General features: G+C 53.7%; 1 protein-coding gene across 4 annotated transcripts in view; it reads left to right on the top strand.

Moving 5' to 3' along the window:
- The window catches only part of SDK1 (sidekick cell adhesion molecule 1), a 972,135-nt gene that overhangs the window by 876,935 nt on the left and 76,610 nt on the right, over positions 1–18,590 (top strand). For 2 of the 4 annotated variants that reach the window (XM_008018820.3, XM_073012857.1), the window contains exons 33-35: positions 2,134–2,269; positions 3,668–3,727; positions 6,398–6,499. In XM_008018820.3, coding sequence (XP_008017011.3) covers positions 2,134–2,269; positions 3,668–3,727; positions 6,398–6,499 — 298 coding nt within the window. The remainder of the gene's footprint in view (positions 1–2,133; positions 2,270–3,667; positions 3,728–6,397; positions 6,500–18,590) is intronic. The other 2 variants (XM_073012858.1, XM_073012859.1) reach the window with 1 other exon arrangement.

The raw sequence follows: 18,590 nt of genomic DNA, 5'->3' as shown, positions 1-18,590 counted from the left end.
AGGGCTGTGGGGCACTGACAAGCACACCATGGGTGGAACACTGGGGACTCAGACGCAGCCCCCCAAACAACAGCTTTCTCTGCCCCTGGGTTTGCACACTGGGGTCGACCACCCCTAGGCCAGGAGTGGAGCTGTGTCCAGGCTGGAGTGGTGTCTAAGGGTGTGGGTTTGCAGGGCCCCTCGGATGTGGATTGCAAAGACCCAGCAAGTCCACTCAGGTGTTCCCGTTATGCTTTTCTGCGCCTGATGGGGGGATTATATCCCTTCGTGCTCTTCCTGAATTGGAAGTATCGTAGGGGAGTCAGAAAGTCCACGGAGAGGGGCAGCTGCTGCAGCCCCACGTGGCAGTGACCTGGGGGCTGCTTGAGCTAACGTGGTCGCAGACCTCATTTTGGAAAACCTCTGCCGGCTACACACGGTGCCCGTCTGGTGCGTGCGTGTCGCATGTTGCACGTGTGAGTGAGTGTCGTTCCTCGTTGCTACCGCAGTGCAAGCCCCCCTCGCTATCCAAGCCATTCTATCAGAGAGCCTGGGGTGCAAAGAACACTGCTTCCTCCACGTGTGGGTTTTGCCTTGTGAGTAGCAACAGTCCAAAGAGAAAGTGATTTCTCTGAACCAACCCCTTTTGGTGCCTGGGTTCAGAGAGTGAGGATCAGAGACAGTTTGGCTGCAAAGATGTGTTATTTATGGGGGGCCGCAAAACAAGTTACTACGCGTTAGGTGGTTGGAAAGAGCAGAACGTTTTCTCTCACAGCTCTGGGGGCCAGAAGTCCAAACTCAAGGTGTTGGCAGGGTCCTGCTCCCTCTGAAGGCTCCAGGGAGGATCCTTCCTGCCTCTTTCAGCTTCCGGTGGCTGACGACAACTCTTGGCGTTTTTCACTTACAGACGCATTACTCCAGTCTCTGTCCCCATCTTCATTGGTTGTTCCACCTGTGTGTCCTGTGTCCAAACTTCCCTCTTCTCATAATTTCCCTCCACTCATCAAATTAGGACCCTCCCCCTAATCCAGTACGGCCTTGTCATCACCAATTGCACGTGCAAAGACCCTATTTCCAAATAAGGTCAGGTTCACAGGCGACAGGGCTTAGATTCGAGCGTGTCTTTTAGGGGGACACAGTTCAACCCACAGCAAAGGGACTCTCGTGCGGCAAGGCTGCGGCTCTGCCTGGGGAGCAGGATGGTGCTATGGTGTGAGGGCCTCACAGTGAGCGCCACACCAGAAGTTCCGTGCACATCGTCCTTGGACGAGGCTCCATGGCCTCATCTTCAGCCATCTCCTGGTCACAGCTTAGAAGGTTCCTGTTCCTTATCCCTCATCTGAGTATCCTAAGAAGAGAGACCAGATGCTCGGAGGGTCAGCACCCAGATGAGTGCAAAAACAACTCCTGTGTTTAGATTCCAGCAAGACCTGAACCTCCACTTCTTATCTGCCTGTGCTCCCTATTCCATGGGAGTCTAATGTGCATCTCATGAGTGCCTGGCCGTGGCTTGGTAAGAACTGCAGGGTGAGAGCTGGATGGCAAGGGTGTATTGGTTGCCTGGGGCAGCTGAAACAGATCACCACACCGCAAGGCGATAGATAGGCCAGGCCAGCCATCGTACGAGGGGCCATGGGGATTCCAGCCTGAGGCCTGAGTCAGGCACAGTGGGGGTGGCCTGGCATGGGGAAGCATCAGTGAGGGGCACGGTAAGGCAGTCACAGCCTGGGTGGCCGGGGGGTGAGAGGGAGGGTGGAGTCAGCTGGTAGGTGCTTCAGAGCAGGCCGCCTCTCGAGATTCCACCCTGCTCTGGGCTCACCGCACAGCACGCAGCCTCCTCGCCATCCGCGTCTGTCCCCAGCCTCCTGCCCCAACCTGGGGGCTCATTTGAGGATTTGAGCTGGACAGGGGACAAAGTGCTCGTGTCCCCACACACATGCACGTGAAAACCGGCGTTCAGAAAGTGGCTCCACAGCTCGGTGCTGTGCCCTGGGAGCTGCCTGGGTTCCTCTTGACGAATCTGACACCTGTCGCTGGAACCCGCGACTTCCTTCTGTGCGGCTGGCTAGTTAAACAGGGGTGGAGGTGAGCCCCGCTGCAGGCCAGCTGGGTTGACTCCCGTGGTGTGACTGAGTCGGTGTGATGTCTTTGCAGCCTCCAAGGGACGAAAGCCTGAACGGCCTTCTTCAGGGGTACAGGATCTACTACCGGGAGCTGGAGTATGAAGCCGGGTCAGGCACCGAGGCCAAGACGCTCAAAAGCCCTATAGCTTTACGTGCTGAGCTCACAGGTGAGACTGTCCCCTCTGTCCTGGCGCGGGGAGCGAGGGTCCCAGGGGACCCTCGGCATCTGCTTAGTGCACATCATGGTGGGAAATGCCGCGGAGGAGGCTGAGAGAAGAGGGAGCAGGCGGGTTTGCCCACCAGCGGCACGCGGAGTGCAGGTGTGCGGCAGGCCGGTGCGGCTGCGGGAGGCAGAGGGGCCTTGTCTGCCACAGACTGTGTTAAGGGGGGAGCGGTTGCCAGGCCTCCAGGGACTGCATGCTCCCGGCGTCAGTGGGGAAGGGCTCTGGGGCCTGAGATGGAGGCAGGGGGCCAGTGGGAACCTATTGAAAAACCCAAGTCCAGGGATAGGCCCCACCTGTCTGTACCAGGCACAGCCTCAGCATGGAGCCCGTGGTGCTCACCCTCGGGCTGATCTTGGCTCGGCCTGTACTGCGCCATGATCATTGCTCAGACGAGGGCCCAGCTGCCTTCAAGGCAGCTTCTAGAACCCTGGGGAGGGATGGCTGCCCACTCCCACCCCTCCTCTGTTCGACGGAGGTTAGAGGGGGTTCATTTCCTGGCACCCAGCAAACGGTGTCACAAAAATATTCTTTGCCCCTTGACATCTTCGTGCCGGGGACAGAGGAGGGAGTAGCTCCAGAACACACCGTGTGGACAGCGCCCTCCTGCTTTCTGCCCTCCCCATGGCATCGGGGCTGCCTGCTTCACTCGCCAAAGCCAGCTGCGGGGCCTTCCACGCACCCAGTTCCCTCCATAAGGCCACGTGTGCAAACAGCGGCAGCTCCTGAGCTCACACAGCTTGACCCCAACACAGCGCCAGGCATGGTGTTGATGAGTGTCGGAAATGGGAAGTTGCAGCACTGTGGTCTGCACTGTTGGCACACCCCGAAGGTGGCCCTTGCTGACCACCAGACAGTTACCATCTCCCTGGGCTTTGTGGCAAAATCAAAACACAGCACAGTAGAAGGCCCCGGGATGCGCTGGATGTATGCACCTGGTCGCGCAGCTCTCCCTGTGGTGGTTTGCTCGGCTCCTCCAGCCGGGGCTCCCTGCGTGAGCATGAGTCAGCTGCAGCTGCCCTGGGGTGACTGGGAGAAAAGGTGTCCTGCCACTTGGCACTAAGTTGTGCCAAAAACTAATGTGTTTCACTGAATCAGAGTGGTGAGGGCACCCTGCCTGTCTGGGACTGGGGTGCCTTGTGTGTATGAGGAGGTGTGGGCAGCCCCCACCGGGAGCAGGTGGAAAGCTTGGTGGCAGCGGAGTCTTTATTGCCCTGGGAGGTGCAGCGTGGGCAGTGGCTGGCATCCCAGTAAGGCCCTGTCTCCCTCGTTCCTGCGGCACATCTCCTGCAATGGCCGTGTCCCTGCGTGCTAACCGCCTTTCTGCTTTGCTTACCCCAATAGCCCAAAGCAGCTTCAAGACGGTGAACAGCAGCTCCACATCGACCATGTGTGAACTAACACGTAAGTGCGCTCTCAGCGGGAAGCCCACGCCGCGAGGCGCACACACTGTGCCCAGAGCCAGCTGGCCTCTCAGTGCAAGGGAAAACCAGCCTGGATTAATGGTTCCAGTTTCTGGAATCACCTCTCAAACGCTGCGTCTCCACATACCAAACCAACAGGGAGATAGGAAAGGAAGTTTCTAGAAACAGAGGCTGGGGAAATTTACTAATATCTGGTCTTCAAGTTTGGGACAGAGAGGAAAGCCAGATAGAACAAGATCTCTCCAGCTTCTGTATTCCTTTTTTTTTTTTTATTCTATTTTTTCCATTCTATTTTTTTCATTCCATTTTTTTATTCTATTTTTTTCATTCTATTTTTTTTTACATTCTATTTCCAATGCCAGTCTTACTCCATCTGTTCATAATTTCAAAACTCTTTCTTTTTTCTTTTCTTTTCTCTCTCTCTCTCTCTTTATTTTATTTTATTTTATTTTTTTAAAGAGACAGTCTCACTCTGTTGCTCAGGCTGGAGTGCAGTGGCGTGATCATGGCTCACTGCAGCCTTGAACTCCTGGCTCAAGTGATCCTCCTGCCTCAGCCCCCCAAGTAGCTGGGACTACAGGCTTGTGCCACCATGCCTGGCTAATTGTTTGTCGTTGTTGTCGTTGTTGTTGTTTAAGAGACGGGGTCTTGCCATGTTGTACAGGCTGGTCTTAAATGCCTGGCTGGACTCAAGCAATCCTCTTGTCTCAGCCTCCCAAGATGCTAGGGCTATAGGCATGAGCCACTGCACCCAGCCTCTTTCTTTTTTTATTGTGGTAAAATACATATAACAGAAAATGGACTTTCTTAACCATTTCTAAGTGTACAGTTCAGTGGCAGTAAGCACATTCATGCCGTTATGCAGCCGTCACCATCATTCTCCAGAACTTTCTCATCTTCCCAAACTGAAACTGTCCCTGTTACATACTAACTCCTTATACCCCATCCCCACCAGCACCCACATTCAACTTTCTGTCTGGATGGATTCGACAACTCTGGGGACCTCACAGAAGGGGAATCATGTAGTATTTGTCTTTTCGTGGCTGGCTTATTTCATGAGCTTAACGTCTTCAAGGTCCATGCATGTCAGGGCAGACGTCAGAATCTCAGTCAAGACTGAATAATATCCTATCGAATGAAAGACCACGTTTTGTTTATCCTCTCAGCCTCCCTTCGCCCTTTAAACAAACCGTGTTGTTTCTCCTTTGATTCCTAGCTAGGGAGGAGTTTCAAAATCCAACTCAGGGGCTAGACATGGAGCCATAATGTGATCAACTTCAACACAGGGAACTTGGCCGGTTTGGGAAGTGGACCAGGCAGGAGGGAGGGGCTGGCCCTCCCCGAGCCTCTGCTGTGTTCCGGCATTCTGCAGGGGTGGGGGTGATTTGCAGGGCAGCACAGCTCCCACGTGGCCCAAGTGCACCACCATCCACACCAGCACAGAGGTGCCAGGCACACACGCGGGGCCTCGGAAAAGCCAAGCCACCCACAGAGCAGTGTTAACCAGTGGGAGAACATTCCAGAATGTTTTGGCTTAAAGCTCAACTACTCTCACCCTGTCACTTAGTGCAGAGCTGGCGCTTGGCCCCCTGCCCCGGGGAGCTCTCTGTGTGCGGCAGCTCACGCCCGTTCTTCCCCAGGACACGGCCACTAAGGTCTCAGAGGCCTTTGGTTACCAGTGTCTTTCCACATTCTATTTTCGATGCCACAGTCTTACTCCATCTGTGCGTAATTTCAAGGAGAGATTCTGAACCAAAAGGCAGGCCCAGGTTATGTTCTGTATTCTACATCAGGGGTCTCCAACCACTTTGACACCAGGGGTGGGTTTTGTGGCAGACAATTTTTCCATAGACCAGGTGGTGGGGGATGGTTTTGGGAGGATGCAAGCGCATCCCACTTGTTGTGCACTTTATTTCTATTATTAGTACATTGTAATATAGAATGAAATAATCCTAGAACTCACCATCATGGGGAATCAGTGGGAGCCCTGAGCTTGTTTTACTGCAACTAGACAGTCCCATCTTGCGGGAAGTGGAGACAGTGACAGATCATCAGGCATTAGATTCTCATAAGAGTGCAGACCCTATCGGGAACCGCATGTGCGAGGGAGCCAGGTTGTGCGAGGCATAAGGAGTACGCAACCTAGATCCCTCGCACGCACAGCTCCCAATAGGGTTCACGCTTCTGTGAGAATCTCAGCTGACCTGACAGAAGGCAGAGCTCAGGTGCAATGCAAGAGATGGGGAGCAGCTCTCAATACCCATGAAGCTTTGCTCGCTCACCCACCACTCACCTCCTGCTTTGCAACCTGGTTCTTCACAGGTCATGGTTAGTGGCCCAGGGGTTGGGGACCCCTGTTCTAAATCCTTTACTTTAGAGGAGGGAGCTCCATGCCCGTGCTGCCTTTTACCTGAACACAGGACAGGATGGATGTGTCTTTTGCTTAATGGTGGTGGGTGCTTAATTCATATGGAGGAGAGAAGAAGGGTGCCCTGGTCACAGAAGATGCAGGCATTTCATAGATTTCTAACAATCCCCGCTCCTCTCCTTGGAGGCTGCTGCTTGCTTCACTGCGGTTCATAGGGGGAACTTTGGAGGAACAGAAGGTGGTCCTGGTGGAAGCTGATCCATGTTTCCTTCAACCCTGCAGATTTAAAGAAGTACCGGCGCTATGAAGTAATAATGACCGCCTATAACATCATTGGTGAGAGCCCAGCCAGCGCACCCGTGGAGGTCTTTGTCGGCGAGGCTGGTAAGCTCCGTGCACCTCCAAACCCACTGCCAGAGAGGGCCACAGTGGTGGGGACAGCCAGGCGCGCTGTGCCCAAGCCCCTCAGGTGTCCAGCAGCGTTCTTTCTCCTTGAACACATTGCTGCCAGGGCTGAGGTCTCCACGCCACTGGCAGGAAAAGATGGGCTCAGCTGAGAGGTGGAATTTCCTGACAGCTTCAGTGAATGGTCAAGTCTTGCTTTTGCGACCTCAAGGGTTTGTTGGATACCTGGGGCCGTCATATTTACTGTGGCTTTGCTCTACGAGAGTGGCGTTAACTCAGTGGGGATCTAGGTGTGTGGGAAATGGAACCTCGTTATCGGGAGGGGTAAATGTTTGTATCTGCATCGGTCCTTCAGTGGGCTTCGGCAGTGGCCTGATGACCGGAACCAGCCTGGTAACCTGGTAACAGCCCATTCTCTGCCCAGGTGCCCTGAGCCCCCTGGATCCTGGCATCCTACCCCCGGGCGCAGGTCTGGGAAAGCCACATGGGCCATTGTCTCCACCCCTTTTAGATAAGATGTGACTCCTGGGTCTGATTCAAGGGACTCTGTCTTCTGTGGGGCTCCCAGTGGGAAGCAATGTCTGTTTTTAGATCAGATCCTGTCCCTATCCCTCTTCGGGCCCAGCGTGCCTCAGGTAATGAGAGCAACGCCCTCCCTTCGGCCGAGGAGACCACAGAAGCTCACCCTCCTCGCTGGCTGGTGACTTGAAAGAGTTCCCTGATGTCACTCAGAGCCTGGTGTTCCTGCTCCGTTCCGCTGGTGCAGATTTAGAAGGGTGTTGCTTCAGGTCCCAAATGATTAGAGTGTCCCTGAGAACAGAGGCTCAGCCCAGCAGGAGCTGCGGACTGCGGGGGCCAGAGGAGGGAAAAACGCGTCAGATGACCTTTTGCAATTGGGAAGGGTTATGATTATGAACCAATCAATAGCACCAAGGGTCAAGCCCAGCGGATTTTTTCCGGAATGGCCAAGCAGTATTTGCATACAGATGAGGATGCGTGGAGAGAGGCACCAAGAGCATAGGGTATTTCTGCCTCTCTTTGCACGAAAATGTGTTCAAAGGGGTCACTCAGAGCCACCGAGGCACAGCTTGGCATTCCCTCAGGGATGGACCTGGCTGTAGAGGAGCCCATTGAGGGCCATGGTGGGGCCGCCAAGGGTGCTGTCAGGGAGGGGTGTCAGGGTGCCATCAGTAACGGGCGGGTGTCACTGCGGACAGTGACCACGGCAGATTCTGTGCTCTCCAGTTGTATTCAGGTGATTGGGCCCCAGTTGGCCCCCATGGCTGGGGGTGGGTCAGCCTGTGGCATGAGGGGAGCACAGGACAGGAGGGTCGGGAACCGCAGTGTCTGAACTGCAAGCAGCAGGTGTGGGTGTTGGAGCTCTGCCTTAGGGTCCACCTGCGCCCGGGGGTAGGACGCCAGGATCCAGGGGGCTCAGGGCACCTGGGCAGGCCCTGAGTGTCAGAGACTGAGGCAGATGTCCAGAGAAAAGAGCTTCAGCAAGCGAGGGGTGCCAGGAAGGGGTTCAGGAAGCCAGGGGTGGTGCGGGAAACTGGGGAGTCACGCCAGGGCCAGTCAAGTGGCAATGGGACTGGATGCCCAGCACCCGGCTCCAGCTCTGTGCCCAGCGCCCACCTCCAGCTCTATGCCTAGTGCCCGGCTCCAGCTCTGTACCCAGTGCCCGGCTCCAGCTCTGTGCCCAGCGCCCGGCTCCAGTTCTAGGGTCTGTGCTGTTTGTGTCTTAGTTCCATCTCCCACTGCCGTAAAGGGACAGGGTAATTTATAAGAAAAGATGTTTACTTGGCTCACAATTCTGCAGGCTGCACAGGAAGCAGGGTGGTCTCTGCTTCCGGGGCGGCCTCAGGAAGCCTCCAATCATGGTGGAAGGCGAAGGGGGAGCAGGCATCTCACACGGCACAAAGAGGAGCAAGCGAGAGCGAGGGGGAGGTGCCACATGTTTAATGACCAGATCTCATGAGAACTAAGCCATTCATGATAAACCCACCTCCATGTCCCCATCCCCTCCCGCCAGGCCCCACCTCCACGTTGGGGATTATAGCTCGACATGAGATTTGGGCAGGGACACATCCAGGCCATACGGGTCTGTCATTGTGGTAAGATGCGTGTAACATGTAAACCATTCTCCGTGTGCAGTTGAGCGGTATTCAGAATGTTGAGCAGCCATCACCAACATCCACTGCTGGAACTTTCTCTTCTTCCCAAACAGAAATCCCATACCTATTAAGCAGGCCCGCTTTTCCCTCTGTTCCCATCCTGGGCAGCCTCTCACTTACTCTCTGTCACTGCAAATTCACCTGTTCTCAATACTTCGTACAAATGGAGCCGTGCGATGCTTGTCTTTCTGTGTCTGGATCCTTGCCCTCGGCGTGAGGTTTTTGAGGTTCACCCAAGTTGTAGCAGATGTCGGAATTTCCTTCCTTTTCATGGCTCAGTAATATTCCATTGCATGCATTTACCATATTTGGTGTGTCTGCTCCTCCAGGGATGGTCACTCAGGGACCTTCCCCCTTTTAGACTTGTGAGTGTGCTGCTGTGAGTGGGGGACGAAGGACTTTTCAGCAGTGCAGAGCTGAGACAGGCCAGGTGTGGGGAGGCAGCTGCAGAGGCTGCAGGTGGGCCCAGCCTCTGAGGTTAGCATCACGGTGCGATGTGGCTTCTCCCTTCCCCACTGGGCCCCCGTCTCCCTTCCCTCCCCTCCCCACATGTATGTCCCTGCTCCAGCCCTCCCTTCCAGAGGCCTGCCCTTCTGCCCCCCCTCCTCTTCAACATACGCACGCCCTCCACATGACTCACCTCTGCCCAGAGGCCTGGGCTCTGCCACCTGCACCCTTTGCAGTTCCACAGAAGGGAAAGGAAAGCCTACTTGCTGTGCCCACGCCACCAAGGCCTTTTCCACGCACACACACGAGCTCGTGGCCACGCTGCACTGCCCACAGAGCTCGAAGGCAGGTGCTGACAGTCAGCAGAGCCGGCTCCCACAGCGTCATACCTGCCCAGAGTGCCCTGTGCAGCCCCTCCAGTTTAACTTGGCTGAGGCATGAAGCACCCTTTTTGCATTTTTTTTTTCTTTTTTTGAGACAGAGTCTTGCTCTGCCACCCAGGCTGGAGTGCAGTGGCATGATCTCAGCTCACTGCAACCTCCACCTCCACTTGAGAGAATTGCTCTCAAGTGATTCTCCTGCCTCAGCCTCCTGAGTAGCTGGGATTACAGGCACCCACCACCACGCCCAGCTAATTTTTTGTGTTTTTAGTAGAGGCGGGGTTTCACCATGTTAGCCAGGATAGTCTCGATCTCCTGACCCCACAATCTGCTCATCTCAGCCTCCCAAAGTGCCGTTTAGGCTTTTATCCCCTGAGGAGCAGCTGCTGCTGCCCCCAGGAAGCCCTGTCTGTCCCCTCCCTCTAGGCGGGGCTGAGATTTCTCCTCTGTGCTGTATCCTGGGTGCTTCGTGCACAGCTCTGCCTTCCCCCCAGCAGCGGGACTGTCTTCTCTCTAATGCTGCTCCTCCCCCTTAGAGCACGGCTGCTTCATCCCGAACAGCTCCTCACCCCAGAGTTATTGCCACAGGGGCTCAGAATATCTTTGTCATTCGGGCAAATTGAGGTTCCCAGACTTCCACAGGGCAGGAGAGCAGCCGGGGGTACCCTGCACCCAGGGCCGTGTCTTGGAGCCAGGGCCTCCCAGATGCGCTGAGATGAAGGCAGGTGGAATCAGTGTCTCATCACGGGGCTGCAGGGAAGGCTAATCAGAAGCTCATCATCCTGAGGAAGGGGAGCGAGAAGGAACGGGTGGCTCTGTCCCCATAACACCAGATAACACTGTCACCATCTGCCACACAGACACTCATGTCCTGGGCTGGTCTTTCCATGGGGCTCCTTCCTGAGGCTCCTGGCAGTAGGGAGGGAGAGGCAGAGCTGGTGAGGGTGCACAGGCTGGCAGAAGCTGTGCATCCACTTTAGGGCCCTGGCAGGCGGGGAGCAGTGCCAGGAGCTGGGGTTCACACAAGGGAATGCAACCGCCCAGCAGCCTCCTCCTGCCTGCCGCACAGACAAAACCAGTTCACTGAGCCCATGGTATTGCAGTAAAGACAGAGTTTCATTAGAGCCCAGCCACGTGGGGGAACCAGAGTTCTCACTGGAGTCAGTCTCCCTGAGGGCTCAGAGGTTAGACTTTTCCAGGATAGTTTGGTGGGCGTTCAGGCTGGGGAGCAGGTGCTGCTGATTGGCTGGGGATGCCGTCACAGGGCGTGAAAAATGGTCTTCACCTGCTGAGTCCACCTCTGAGTGGGGCCACAGGACCGCCTGAGCTGTGAGTCATGAATCCAGGTAGGGTCAGTCCGTTTTCAGAATGCAAAAGTCGGAAAAGCATCTCCAAAGATCAATCTTAGTTTCCATAATAGTGATGTTATCTTTAGAAGCAGCTGGGAAAGTCACTAATCTTGTGACCTCTGGTCACATGACTCCTGAGCAGTGAGGGATTATAGTTTATGGGCTGGGTATGGTGGCTCACACCTGTCATCCCAGCACTTTGGGAGGCTGAGGCGGGTGAATCACCAGGTCAGGAGTTCAAGACCAGCCTGGACAACATGGCGAAACCCCATCTCTACTAAAAATACAAAAAATTAGCTGAGCATGGTGGCACCTGCCTGTAATCCCAGCTACTCACGAGGGTGAGGCAGGAGAATCGCTTGAACCGGGACCCGGGAGGCAGAGGTTGCAGTGAGCCAAAATCGCACCGCTGCACTCCAGCCTGGGTGACAGAGTGACTCCATCTCAAAATAAAATAAAATAAAATAAAAAGCATGCTTACATTTTAGTTGAGTTCAGGCTTCTCCCATACTCCTAATCTCTCAGCCTTTTATTAGTTTTACAAAGCCAGTTTCCACCCCTACACGACGAGGGGGATTGGCTTTAGGGAAGGATCCTTATCAGCCTTGCTGTAAGTTAAACTAAAAACTAAATTCCTAGACACGGCCCCTGCATCCAGGTCTCTGCTCCGCCCCACCCATCGGATGCAGCTTGGCTCTTGCACGCCCAGAACAACTCACGCGTCTCCCGCGCCCGGCCTGGCGGCGCCACCCCTGCAGGTGAACGCCTCAGCTGTTCGGCCTCAGCGCACTCCTCCAGGCTCCGTGTGTACACTGCAGAGTTTCCTGGAAGGAGAAAGCCAGTTCGTCATTCCCTTTCTAGCCTCTGCGTCTCACAGCCCAAGTACCTGCCTTGTAATAACCCTAATCTGCTGAGGAGAGACACTGCAAACGTATTGACTTAGAGCAAGTAGGCCTTCAGAAAAGGAAATTAAATTGGGCCAGCTTCCGTCGCCTCGGCTGGAAGCTTCAGAGCATCACAAACTCGTGGGCCCGAAATGCTCAAAGGCTTTTATGAAAACTAAGACTTTGCTATGGTCCCTTAGGTAAGCGTGCGCGTCCAAGCCTCGGCTCTACTGTTTACTGCCTGCGTGACCACGGGCAAGTCGCTTAACCCCTCTGAGTCCGGCCTTGAGACCTCGTGCTGCTGTGGGGAGACCTGTGAGTGAGGAGACTCAGGTTCTGGCTTCATTGCTGCCACTAACACACCAGTCCTGCTCACAAGATGAGTGTCCAGAATGTGCCTGGCCCGGGGTCAGCCCCCAGTCAGTATTTGGTGAATGACGGGGACCCTGGGTGAGTGACTCGGTTTGTCTGGCCTCATCTGTAAAATGATGAAATGTTCAGAATAGATGATCTCTGGGTCCCCTCAAGTTCAAATACGTGATACTTAAATCTGTTTAATCTCAGAGAGAAAGGGTCATTTTTAGATTTTTAGCTGAGATTGCCCAGCCATTACAAATTGGTAAAAATAATACATTGGTAAGGAGTGCAGTATGCAAGAGGTAGGACCCAACACCAGCAAGCTTAAGCTGGAAGAATCATTATTAACTCCTGCACCGGAAGAATTGCGGAGCCTGGGACAGCTTCAGGCATGGCTGGATCCAGCGCCCCAGCATGCTGCTCCATGTGGCCTCTTGGATCCACTTTCCTCCTAGTTGGCTCCTTCCTTGGTCAGGCTCTTCATCAAGGTGGCCATACAGCCCTAGGCACAGAGAGCTTCCCTTTTCTGCAGTGGAAGTCCACTGGCTGTCTTCGGCCTGCCCTTAGTTGCATATCTGTCCCCCAACTATTTGCTACAGCCAACGTCCTGAGGTGTCCAAAGCCAGGGAGGCGTCATCTCTGCCTGGACCACATGGGCCAACCGTGAGGCAAGAGGGTCCCTAGAGGAGATCCAGTGCCACCGTCAGAAGAAGGGGGACCCGGGCATTCACCATGACAGCTGTCCTGCAGTGCTGATGGGCAGAGTTTGACTAGGCAGCCAGAGCTTTTCCTGGTGGAGGTATGGGCAGTGTCTGTGGCTTCCTCAGCAGGAGAGCTGTTCAGATGACCCAGCCAGAGTTCCGGGCCCAGCTCCACGTTCCGCAGCATTCCGGGCACTGTGGGGTATAAAAGCACCATGCTCCAGCCTTCCAGACTCTCACTATTCGTGGACGGACCCTGGTTTCAGGATAAGCCTGCACTCCTGCCCAGAGCCCAAGCAGGCATCTCAGCCCCTGCCTGTATTTCCAGAGCCCCCAGGCTCCCCGTTCCTTGAGCATGTGCCCCCTCACCCATACCATGCTGTGTCCACCTGGGATGACCGCTCCCCATTCCCGTCCCTGGGAGGACCCACAGTCCTCCCTCCCACGCAACCCTGCGTCCATGCTAGCCCTTGGAGGGGCAGTTGTCTTCTCTCTCCCGGGCGGAACTAGCTGTTTCTTCCTCTGCTCCAGAACATGCCACGTACGCAGCTCTTTGCATATCCACCTGAGGACGGGTCTTTTTCTCTCTGAGTTCCACGAGGGCAGGGATCCCTCTTATCCCCAGGACCTTAGCATAAGGCCAGAACACAGAAAACATTCTGAAGATGTTAGAGGAAGGGAGGGAGGGAGAGAAACACATTTAGACAGGAAGAGAGGAAGGAAAGGAGCAACAGGCATAGCCCAGGCCACCGGCCCAGAAGCACAAGTGACTGAGTGACCCCTGAGCTTGAAGGGGGGATGGAGCAGCCCCGAGGCCCAGGGAGCTCAGGGAGGGCCTAAAGCAAGGCTTCCTGTCCAGAGGTGCCCGGCCCAGCTCTCCTGTTTGCCCTGCAACCACTGTGCTTTCCCAGGAGCTCTAAAACAATGAAAGCTTTCAAACAAAACAAAACAGCAAAGCTGGCCTCACACGCCAAACAAAGCCCATGGTTTTCTGTTCGTTTCTGAATCCACGCTGACCGAAAACTGATCCAGCCCCAGTTGTGTCGTGGGGACAGTAGGGGCAGGCAGGTTCTACCCACTCTGCCATGGAGGGTCCTGGCGGACAAGCATGGCCCCCAGCCTAGCTCCCAGGAACTACAAGAGCAAGGCCCCCTCTCCTAGAGCAGGGCCCTCCGACACCCACACCAGCGACTGGGACCCCTTGTGCACCTTCGTAATCCCCAGGGTCGCTCTTTCGCCAGAGTTCATGGCAGCTGCCCAAGGACAGAGCCTCCAAATAAAAAGAGGTGCCATGTCCCCACACAGGCCATCTCCTTGGAGCCTGTGGCCTCGTGGTTCCCTCGACCCTTAGCTCGTCCCTGGAGCCAGCTCACCTTCCCTACCTGCTGAGCCCTGCCACCGACTGTTCAGGTCACTCGGGGGTCCTGGGGGTTTCCGGGGCCTACAGCTGGGAAGCTGGGTTGGGGTGAATCAGGAGGAAGGATAAATCAATGAGTAAAGCCCCCGGCTGCTTCAGCTTCCCAGGGAAAGAACAGAAGCCCCCAGCGCACCTCACCAAGCCCGCAAATGCTGTGAGCATGCCTGCTGTCTGCCCAGTGAGTCTAGGAGGTGCCTCGGAATCTCCTGGGCCCCTGTAGACGGTGCAGGCACAGGCATGGCCCTTCTCTGGGGAGGAAGGTGCCCCTCCCAGCCTCCTCCTCCACAGGCTTTCTCCAGATCTTGCCCTGTGCTTTGGGGTCTAGTAGTAGCCAGACCTGGGATGGCCACCCCTGGCGTCTGTAGCCTCCTTCTGGGGGCTGCAAGTAGTGGGGGCTCCAGCATGTCTACGTAGGAGGGGCTCAAGAGCCCCACTGTGATTCAGAGTGGGGCTTGGGACCCATCTTGACTGTGTTTGCGGCCTGGGCTGTGTGCATGTCGGGTGCATTATGTCTGTGTGAGGGGGTGTGAGACAGGACAGGTGGGCTCGCTGCTGCATGAGGCACGGGGGCCAAGGCCAGGGATGAGGCAGGGGGCACCAGATGGAGTGGGCAGGGCTGGGTCCCAGGTGGGGGTAAACCTCCATAGATAACCCATTATTACTATTATTTTCCATCATCCAGTACATTTGCACAAGGCTATGGGTCCAGCACCTTGCTATTAGAAATGAAACTGCTCTGAACACTGTTACAAATCTTTTCCAACGTCTCCGATGCCTGCCTTGGGATAGAACGCTAGAAGCGGAATTTCTGGTCCAATGACATGAACATTTTTCACCTTTGAAATACTTCAACTAATTGACACCCTGCAGCGGTGGCCAGATACAGGTCTCAGGGTCCATTCCTTTTCCCTCCTGCTTTTAAATCTTTCCTAGTTTGTTAGGCAAAAAGGTATCTCATTGTTATTTTCCTAGATGGGCTTTTAAATGACTGGTCTGTGATTAAATGCCTGTGGAGCTCATGGTCATTTTTCCCATGGGGGGTCTGTGACAAGGTAAACAGACCCAAAATGTTCGAAGAGTTTCTTTGAGCAGACAGCAATTTATGAATGAGGCAGCACCAATCCAAAGGTGCTTTGGGGTTCTGCAGAGGGAACACAAGGGGAAGGTTTTCATGGTGTGAACATGGGAGCTGGACCAAGAAAATACTTGATTTAAGACTATGTTGTTGCCTTCTTTGGTCTCAACTGTTAGAAAATCCCTAGTCATATTGGTTTTCATGCTGCTGATAAAGACATACCCAAGACTGGGTAATTTGTAAAGTAAAAGAGGTTGAATGGACTCACAGTTCCGTGTGGCTGGGGAGGCCTCACTATCATGGTGGAAGGCGAAAGGCACATCTTACATGGCAGCAGGCAAGAGAGAAGAAGAGCCAACCCCTTATAAAATCATCAGCTCTCGCGAGACTTATTCACTACCACGAGAACAGCATGGGGGAAACCACGCCCATGATTCAGTTCGCTCTCACTGGGCCTCTTCCACAACACGTTGGAATTATGGGAGCTATAATTCAAGGTGAGATTTGGGTAGGGACACAGCCCAACCATATCACGAGTTGTACATCTGCCTTTAGTTGCATCTCTATCCCCAAACTAGTTGCTACAGCCAACGTCCTGAGGTGCCCTCAGTAAGTTGTTGGCAGCTTCCGATTGGTTGGGCTTAAGTTTTATTTTTCTTTAATATGGGCATTTACAAGAAATAGCCCAGGTTCAGTTTTGTTTAGGTTTGCAGAACCAGCAAGGTCAAGGTTGTCTCCACGGCTTAACGGACTTTGCTCAGGGGATTCTCAAGCCTGGTCTCCATTTTGTTTTATTTTAATGGGTCTCAGTGTTTCATGTTGGTTTCTTGGAGCTTCTTATATATTAGGGATATCATGTTTGATCATGTTTATGGCAAATACTTTTCCCTTTCTGTTGTTTGTCTTTAATTTTATTGTGTTTAACTGTGTGCGCTCAAACCTCCAGATCTGAGGCATCTTTCCTTCCTATTTTGAGACCAAGTCAATATTCACCCAGATTTTTAAAAATAATTTCCATGGTTTTATATTTTCCATTAAACTCTTTTGTCCTCCTGGAATTAATTCTGGAGCCTGGCGTGAAGTGAGCTTCTAAATAGATCACTCGTTTCCAGAGACGTTTTTTCCCCCGGAAACCATCTATTGATTTTTAATTTCTTTGTGACGCATCTTAATCATGTTTTAAATTCTTACACACAGTCAAGTCTGTCTGAGGACATTCCTTGGTTCCACAGACATCTTTGCCCTGGTACCTCTAAAGCTTTCATTTATATCAGTTTATTACACATTTTTTTCATGTTTAAGAGAGCTTGTCTTATTCCTCTTTGTTTTCTAACATTTCTCAGCCATTCTATGAATTTTACAATCATTTTGGCAGGTTCTCAAAAAAAAGCAAATGCTCCTGGGATTGTGATGGAAAGGTATTAAATAGGAAAGGGATTTGGAAATGTTTGCCGTCCTCCTCCTCTTCGTCTATCTGTGCTTGCTCCCGGGAGCTGGCCGTCCCTCCAGCACTGTGCTGCTGGCCTGGCAGTGCTCCTGGTGCAGGTCCTGCTGTTGCTTGTCAAGTCATTCCTGGCAGTTTTATTGCAGCGGTTGCTGTGAGCCTGGGTATTGTAATGGCTTGTCCCTGCTCTGCCCACCGCCGATCGCAGCTTGAGGCTGAGGCTCACATGGTTACTCAGGCATGTTAAATATTAGCCCAGCAAAAAGAGCAACATAGGTTTTCTCCAAAAAGGGAGCCAGGACTTGCTTTTTTTCTATGCCCAATGGGGAGTGGCTGCTGAACTCAGGTCAGAGCCCAGTGTCCAGCACTGTGACCTTTAGCCCCGCAAATTTCACCAAAAACAGAAGACAGACCAACACCCACGCTCAGCATTTAAAATCACTCGGCGGGGCGGGCATGGTGGCCCGTGCCTGTAATCCTAGCACTTTGAGAGGCCGAGGCAGGCGGATCACTTGAGGTCAGGAGTTTGAGACCAGCCTGGCAAAACCCCATCTCTACTAAAAATACAGACACTAGCTGGAAATCGCTTGAACCCGGGAGGCAGAGGTTGCAGTGAGCCGAGATTGTGCCACTGCACTCCAGCCAGGGCAATTGAGTGAGACTCTGTCTCACAAAATAAAGAAAATAAAATCACTCGGTGGCTGTAGGTGGTGTTTTTTTGCTTATGGTGTACATGTGGCTGTGGAAGACAGAAAAGTGTCTTGAAAATATTTGTTTGCTTTTTTTTCTAAGAATGAAAAAATTGTCATACAATATGGGTCCTACCTTTCTTCTAAGTGTGCCAAGTTTTTAATTACTGTTGGTTGGAATGAGAGAAAAAAAAATAGCACAGCTTCTAGCTGTTTCAGCTCCCCCTAGTGACAAATGAAGCCAGTCCTAGTGCCTATTAAATGAAATTAAAAGGATTCAATGATGCTAGTTTGAAAACATGTGTTTGTAGGGAAGAGTGAATGGCACTTGTTTACAGGGTAATGAACGTCACAACCCCCCACTTCACAGGCTGCAATATCTCATCCTCGACGTTCCGAGGGCTTCCTGGGTAATTATTAACATATCACGCGATAATGACACTGTGCAAACCACAGGCCGCCCCTGTCATTTCTGTGGCCAGTCTCTCCAGCTGATGCCGGTGGGCCGGGCTGCGTGCAGGGCCATCTACGTGACCCTGGATGATGGATGAACATCTGCCGAGAGCCTACTGTGCGCTGGGCACAGATGGTCACCATCCCCTGGGTGGGAGCCGTTGCTCTGTTTCACAGACGAGAGTGCTGAGCCAGCTTTATCTGAGGTCTGCAGGTGGCTCCCTGGGCTCCGTCCCACCCTCTGGGCTGCAACTCGTGTTGTTTGAGACGTTCCCTTCATGCACAAACGCACTAAGAAGCCCTTGCCAAGGAGTGCAGAGTGGAGAGGTTCTGGGATGCAGGTGCCTCTGCCATGAGGGGATTCTCCAGGGCACTGCACCTGGCCCACAGCAGGCCGTGCACAGGCGTTGCTGAGTGACTAGGAGGTTGGCCCACCCCTTCCCCATGCCAGGGAGGATCTCAGGACTCACCGCTTCCTTCAGGCTCTCTGCAGCGTACGCTATCCCGGGACACCCTCTTGCTGAAGCCTGTGGGGGGCCTTGTTGAGATTTCCCTAACTAGAAGTTAAACAACAGAAAAATCCCAGGAGCCAGCACCCCAAAAGCACCATGGGGATGCAATGCCAAGAAGAGTGGGTGAGAAGGACCGTGAAGGGCGGGTGATAGGAGCAGCTGCTCAGGGAGCTCAGGTGCTCCCAGGA

The sequence above is a fragment of the Chlorocebus sabaeus genome, chromosome 28 (assembly GCF_047675955.1).
Source record: "Chlorocebus sabaeus isolate Y175 chromosome 28, mChlSab1.0.hap1, whole genome shotgun sequence".
Taxonomy (NCBI): domain Eukaryota; kingdom Metazoa; phylum Chordata; class Mammalia; order Primates; family Cercopithecidae; genus Chlorocebus; species Chlorocebus sabaeus.
Note: the sequence above shows the minus strand (reverse complement) of the source record. Positions and strands in the feature narration are given on the sequence as shown.